The sequence below is a fragment of the Lupinus angustifolius genome, unplaced genomic scaffold, assembly GCF_001865875.1.
Source record: "Lupinus angustifolius cultivar Tanjil unplaced genomic scaffold, LupAngTanjil_v1.0 Scaffold_39_66, whole genome shotgun sequence".
NCBI classification, from domain to species: domain Eukaryota; kingdom Viridiplantae; phylum Streptophyta; class Magnoliopsida; order Fabales; family Fabaceae; genus Lupinus; species Lupinus angustifolius.
In genome coordinates, this window is record NW_017721122.1 from 6028 (window position 1) to 13293 (window position 7266).

At 34.4% G+C, this 7266-nt stretch overlaps 1 protein-coding gene across 3 annotated transcripts; it reads right to left on the bottom strand.

Annotated features, from left to right (window-relative positions):
• Positions 1-880: 880 nt before the first annotated feature.
• LOC109338715 (pentatricopeptide repeat-containing protein At5g21222-like) lies at positions 881-5301 on the bottom strand. Of its 3 annotated transcripts, none has more exons than XM_019576005.1 (4): positions 5198-5301; positions 4030-4218; positions 2314-3227; positions 881-2087 (listed from the first exon to the last, which is right to left on the bottom strand). In XM_019576005.1, exons 2-4 carry the CDS (start codon positions 4064-4066, stop codon positions 1203-1205), a joined length of 1836 nt encoding a protein of 611 aa, XP_019431550.1. In that variant the 5' UTR covers positions 4067-4218; positions 5198-5301; the 3' UTR covers positions 881-1202. The 3 variants fall into 3 exon arrangements, with proteins under 3 accessions (XP_019431550.1, XP_019431549.1, XP_019431548.1); XM_019576004.1 differs by having other exon boundaries at positions 2314-3219; positions 4008-4218; XM_019576003.1 differs by having other exon boundaries at positions 4007-4218.
• Between the last annotated feature and the right edge of the window lie 1965 nt (positions 5302-7266).

Below are 7266 nucleotides of genomic sequence, written 5' to 3' on the forward strand. Positions count from 1 at the left end.
CACCTATGAATGTTGAATTTACGAGTTTATGGATAGAGTCTTTATCATGGATTTTTATACTAGTTTACATTACATTAAGAATGATGCTACATTTAGTCCTCCATTTAGTCTGAAAATATTGTTTTGATACAAATAAATTAGCAAAGTCACCTTTGTTTTCCTTCACAAGTTTGGTTGTGATTGATTCTTCACAACCTACTAGCTTTCATGTATCCTAGAATGAACTCACTCTCCTAGATAGAGCTTCCATCACCACTAACAGATCACCTTTTTTTTATTTACAAATCAATAGTGAATTTTCGTTGGTTAATGAGCAGATTAAGCTTAATGCATAATCGATTTTTAGTTTATAAAAATTCATATAGTGATGAATAATAGATTACATGTAGATGAAAATAGTTTCAATATGAATTTCATTAACGACAAGATAATCGATAAAATAAGGTAAAACTCAGAAATCAAGCTCAAAACATCATTTCTATCACCACACCGTATGGAACTCTACCCATCCTAACATCTTAGACCTAGGAAATGTACCAAGCTAGGCATGAGACTTTGCACGCATGACTTGGCACATTGGCATTGAACTTGGCGCTGGACTTGGCACAACGGTGCAAGCTTGGCGTTGGACCTGGAACTTTGGCACAAGCCTTGGCACAACTTAAGCATTAGTGTTGCCATATACATTTTTGCACGGGCTTCCCTTTTTGTCCATAATAGATTGCATGTTCAAGCAATTGGATTTTGGGTTTCAAAACATATTGTATAAAAGGCTCCCATGCTCCATAATTCATCAATGAGAATGAATATTTTTTATATATCAAATCACAATAATGATCAAAACTAGAGTTTTCTTAGTTTTCCTACAACAACCTTAACAGATGAAAAGGAACCAAGTATAAAAGTTGGATTTCCCAACAATGTGCAATGTACACAGTAATACAAATCTATGAATTCTGTTATCATATATCTTACACATTTCATTGTCAAGTGAACACTTGTAGCAGCACTTCAACAAATGCAATTTACACCAGCATGCTGTCAATAAATTAAGTGCATGTTCTGATTACCGAACTCCGTGAATGATAATTACAGTTTCTCCATCAGAACTGATAAGCATGCTGTGTTGTACTGTCATGAAAGCAAATAAATTTATTCAGACAGCATTGTGATTCACCGGGAATCAACATGGTCTCAAGTCTTCAACAGTGCACTGACACTACTCTGCAATAGTCAAGAAGGAAAGGCCGAATAATCTGGTTTTGAATATGGTGCCTACATACAATCAGTGGCTGTACCCCATACGAACCAGTACGAACAAAAAACATGGAAGTCGTGGCATTCCTCGTATTGTCCGATGTTTTGATTATCTTCTGACTTCTTAAATTTGCGTTACTTGTTCTTTCTGGATGAGCTACCATTTCTTCAGGTATTTGTAGTAGATTAGAGTGAGAAGCACTAGGTTTCTGTATCTGATACCCCTCCAACCTTGAAGAAACTGGTGTCTTGTCATTTTCAAAATTTTGGTCTAGCTCAGATTCTTCTTGTGAGTCATTTATAATTCTGTTGGCTTCGGTATGCAAACCGATGGCGCGCCAAGCATCAGCGACTAGTTGCATAGTGGCCATTTCAGGAGAAACACCCCTCTCTTCCATAGTAACAAGTAACTCTTCTGCTTTCCATGGTTGCTTTGCTTCTCCATACCCCCATATTAAAGTTCCGTAAGTTTTCAAATTTGAGGAAATCCCCATTTCATGCATTTTCTCATAAAGTCTCCTAGCGTGATCCATTTTGCCTGCAGCACACCATCCACTGATGATGGTAGTAAAGATTACAACATTTGGTTGTACGCCATATTTTCCCATGGAAGTGAGAAGTTCCTCGGCTTTTTGTGGCTGTCCAGAACGAACATAGCCTTTTGCAAGGATGCTATAAGCGTGGATGTCAGGTTCTATCCCAGCCTTCCCCATGTCATTGAAAATCTCCTCGCAATTTTGCATGAGCCCTGCTGAACTCCATGCATTCATAATGGTGCTAAATGTTACTACATCTGGTTTGATCCCGAATTCTTCCATCAATGTCAGTGCCTGACCAATTTTCATTTTTTACTACTTTAACTACAATGCTTAACACCAAATACTTTCAGTTCAACACAATAGAAACAAAAAAATAAACATGCAATAGATAATTCTTATCTTGAAAGTATTAATTATGGCATTAATGTTCCTCCAATATGTTACAATTATGGAGAAAAATTACATGCAACTACAAGAAGATATTGATCTTATGAAAATATCATATCTTAGAACTCACCTCATCTACACCATCTGTATCAGTGGTGTCTAGATATCCTTTGATAAGAGAGTTGAAAACTACTGGATTTGGATGCACTCCAAGCTCCTTCATTTTGTATAGAAACCTCAAGGCATCTGTCATATTCCCTTCCTTGCAATAACCACTTATTATGATACCACAAGTTCGTTCGTTAGCCTTCACTTTGTTGTACTGCATTTTCAATATCAACTTTTCAGCCTTTTCTGTTTCACCATTCTGAGCATAAGCCTGTGCCAGCGTGTTGTACGTGACAACATCAGGTTGCAGTCCGGAGGCCACCATCTTGTGCAAAACACTCCATGCCTCTTCCAGTTTCTTCTTCGTACAAAAGGCTTGGATGAGAATATTATATGTTCTCTCATTCGGTTTCACTTTTTCTTCCTGGCCCATCATCTGTAGCAATTTCATTGATTCATAAGGCCTTCCAGCAATTCCAAATCCTTTAATGAGGGTGTTAAAGGTACTAGTTGTAGGTTTACATCCACGCTCCTTCATTTTATAAAAGATTTTCATGGCTTCGTCTACCTTACCAGAATCAGAAAAAGCATTGATCACAGCGTTGAAAAGTATTGAGTCAGGCTTCATTCCGTTCTCTTCAACTTTAGAAAGAACGGAAGGAATGGACTTGAAGCACTTCTGGCGGGATAGTGCAGCCACAAGAGTTGTGTATGTTATAAGAGTTGGCCTATGTCCTTCTTCTGTTAAACTATTGAAGATGGCCCGGGCTTCCTGTGGCTTCCCCTTTGCAATAAAAGTATGCATCAGCTTTGTTCTTGAATGAACTGTTTGACAACTGTTCTTCCCTTTGCAGATAAGACAGCCGGATTGATTAATTGTTTCTGCTGGAGTAGTGGAGCTTGTTTTTTTCGGCTTCATCTTGTATTGCTGCAGTTAGGTAGCATAATTGTCAAGAGGCTGCAATTAAGTTCTCTAGACTCTTTAGCTAATAGTTATAGAGACTGTATCAATAGATTTTGATGGTTATCTTTGTCACATGACATTATTTAGAATACAATATACCAATAGAAGATCAACCAATATTTTAGACCATAACTTATGGTTGAACTATTCGTCCAGAAGAAGTCAATAATTATGTAATGATTAGAAATTTCGAAGATTTTTTTATGGACTCTTCGTGATGATATTGTTTCAAAACTCACTTGACATTATTAAGATAAATTGGAATTATTCTAGCATCTTTGGGAAATTAGATTGAGGTAAAATTAAAGGTCCTAATGGAACATGATTAGTCTTACAGTCTTATAGACATATAGTAACCAACTTCAATTAAATGGTGATCAGGGGAAGTTCTCATTCATATCATCAATAGAAGTCAATGTAGTGTGCTTTAGTGAATAGACCAAATAGCCATAAAATATAACCCAGAAAAAGGGATCGGTAAATAAAGAATGTATCTGAAAAGCATGAACGAGACAGGTATACACATTGATTTAGCAGAAACCACAAGTTATACTAAACAAAAATTTAACTGGCATCGAATCAAAGAATCATTCACATGTCAACTTAGCAGCAGCTTTTTTTATTTATAGAAATTATCGATCATTGGCATAGTTAAGGGTAATTATAGGTTCTATACTTGTAGTTAACACAGTTAATTGTTGAGATGTTTTTTTTGACACCATATAAGAAAAAAGTTGAATAGTTCATAATACCGTGACTGAAATATCTTCAACACCTTTATTGCTAATGAGGGCTCCCTTCTGTTTGCCATCCATGATGATGAAAATACTTGATCAGATTCCTATATTATATCTTGTCTGCTTCTGAAAGCCTCAAGAAACTACCTGTCTGCCTGGTCCAGAATCAGAGCCTAGTTACAAGACCCAGCAAGATAGTTGGCTATGTCTCATCCTCTCGGTTTTTCTGTCATGACAATATCAGAGAATTAACCAGAGAAGGCAATCATCAACTAACATATTTATGGATACTAGGATCAACAAAAAGTAAAACATGGCATTAGTCCGGAAATGACTATAGTAATGGATGATTAATCAATAGAGGCTGCAATTGATATATATATATATATATATATATATATATAGCACTAAATGCATCTACTATCATCTACTGTCAGTATCCATAGCAACGAAAATTTGTGCTACTGTGTACTTTTACATATTCTGGGGCAAATCTAAGTGTGTTGTGGGATGCAAACAAAACACACTATAAGTTGGTTAGAGAAAATTGAGCAATTATACCATGAAATTAATACACAAACTCCGAAATCTCCACCTATAGTCATATTGGATATAGAAATCTCATCTTAAATAAACATGCAGAAACAAAATCCGTAATCTCAGAAGCGGAATGTGGAACTGAATCATGGGGATGCATGGCAGAATATTTTTATCTCTGTCATTTGCCATATTATATATAACAGAAAGTACCCTATTGTTACTTATTACTACTTAACGAAGAAAATTGTCGAAGTATCAACTAAATGATTCAATCAGCTTTCAGTTCCCCACTGTAAACTACAGCCAGAGACCTTTAATGATGGAACATAACATGAACTCCCAAGTTTGTCATAGAAGCTCCAAAACCTTGCAACATTTGCAGAACATCTCAGCCAAAGTTTTAACAATAATTTGGACTTTCATTCTAAATCATTAAACCAAACTGTAAAAACAGGTACCCAAGTTCAAACCCCACATGGATATCTAAGTTTGACACTTTTAATTAACATCAGAGCTTAGCAATGGAATGTACTAATACACATTCTCAGGACTCAGAAGAAAACTATACTCTATAGTATATACTATGTATAGCCCATAATTGATGATATTCTTATAATGTTACTAACTGCTTTTGAAACACATAAGTTGAAGTTGAAGAGAGGTACCTCAGTTGAAAAGTTGAGCATATTTAGAAGTGAAGTAAGGCATGCAAATGAATGAATGCAGAGGAGAAGAAGAACCAAGTGTAGGATATTGTAGTTTAGTGGGGTTATGTGTGTGTGTGGCATACACGGGAGATTCTTATCCACAAATATTTATCATAATAAGATTTCCATCTACTTCTTGTAAGCCATATTTTCTGTGATAAATTTTGTAACACTTCATATAGTTATTGTTTCTAATTAATTAGAAAAGTAAAATACAAAATTAAATATACATTATTTTACATTTTTAGACCAATAAAAAACAAGACATATATAAAGTAGTACATATATTAGGACAAAAAATATCTCTTTTTTAAGGCTATCGTAACTCATCAAAAAGGGACAAATAGATGAGAGGATCATTAAAGGAGTGGATTAGGCCACGCTAGCATTCATTTCCCAACATCAAATTCAATCTCATACTTTATATTTTCAAGAAAATAAATTATGTACCAAAACATATACATACCATATGACTTTATTCATCTTTATGTGATTATTATTTCATCCTTCAGTTCAAATCATTTTGAGGGAATGGTTTTTTTTTGGAGTGAAGAACTTTTTGATTTAGAGAAAGAAAAGTCATTTTCTTTTGTGTAATTTAGTCCATTTTTCTCAAGTAAATATGTTTTGCTAAGAGTATACGAAAAATAAAACATTTCCCAAGTCTTTTCATATAAAAATGCAACACTAATTACTTTTAGCATTCTATTATATAGAAAAAATTCCCCTTCTTTTTTCTTCAAATTCATCTTAGCATTTACTTTACTCACTTTTTTATTGACAAATTTCAATATCTTGTGAATTCACCGTGTTTGGATCAACTTATTTGAGAGAAAGCAACTTTGATTGCTCAAAATGTTAATCGACGAAGAGAGTGTTTGACAATTGTGAACACTGAATTTTGTCCGACCTATTTGCTATGGGTGGTTCAGTTTAAAAAAGTTATAACTGCAACTCCAAAACTTTAGTGACAGTTGAAGCAATTAAGTGGGACTGTAAGTTTATCATATATCTAGTTACTTTTGCTACTGATGTGATACTTATGTTGTTAACAGAATTCTTATTCGATATCAACCAAATTTTTGAAAGTTCAAAATTAATTTCCAACAATAACCAAGTGAGTTTGAAATTGATGTGTTTAATAACAACGACATTCATGGATTGGGATAATGTATGAAAATATTTCAATCGAAAAAGTTAACTTCATCAAACCTGCTAGATTGTGATTACTCCCATTTTACTAAATAGTGTTTCTTGCACATTATTGCATGCATACATGATCTTATCACATGATGCTTGACAGATCCATATCACGAAAATAATTATAGAATATCGGAGAACAATAATGCTACTACATCATGTATTTATCTTGTTTGACTATTATTACATATTATTTTGCAAAGTCTTGTACCATGGGTTCAATATGCGGATACAGATAATTCTTCAATGACATCATTACATACAAGAAGTCATTATGTTCTTTGCAATATCAAGATTCTTTGAGCTTCTATATATCCTATCTAAATTGGACTGAATTGGGAGGATATTTATCCTTGGTGTCTCTGCGTGCAATTATTTTGTTCAAAGAACTGCATCAAATACATACTAACGATCAGGGTGGTGTTGGCAAAAATCAGGAGTCAGTAAGTAATAGCAAACAGTAAGAAGATTATAAGCAAACCAATTATATGAGAACTCAAATTCTCAAAAACATTGCGGAAAAATGGGTAAATTTTTTTTTTTGGAAATGAATTATATAAAATTGCCTCCTTTTCAAATCTTCCTTTTCCGGGACATCACTTTAAGTAACTCGAATGCGGAAAATCAACTTATCGTTATCGAATGATAACTTAACCTGATTCACAATTTCCTGAATAACATAATGCATATAATCGGTTAAGTTATAGTTAGTTCATACAGACTAGGTCAACAAAGGCGGAAACTACATCGCCACTAACATATACAAAAATCAAAGGAAACACAGCCCCCACCAAAAACAAAAGGGGCATCGATTGGCCACAAGCTGA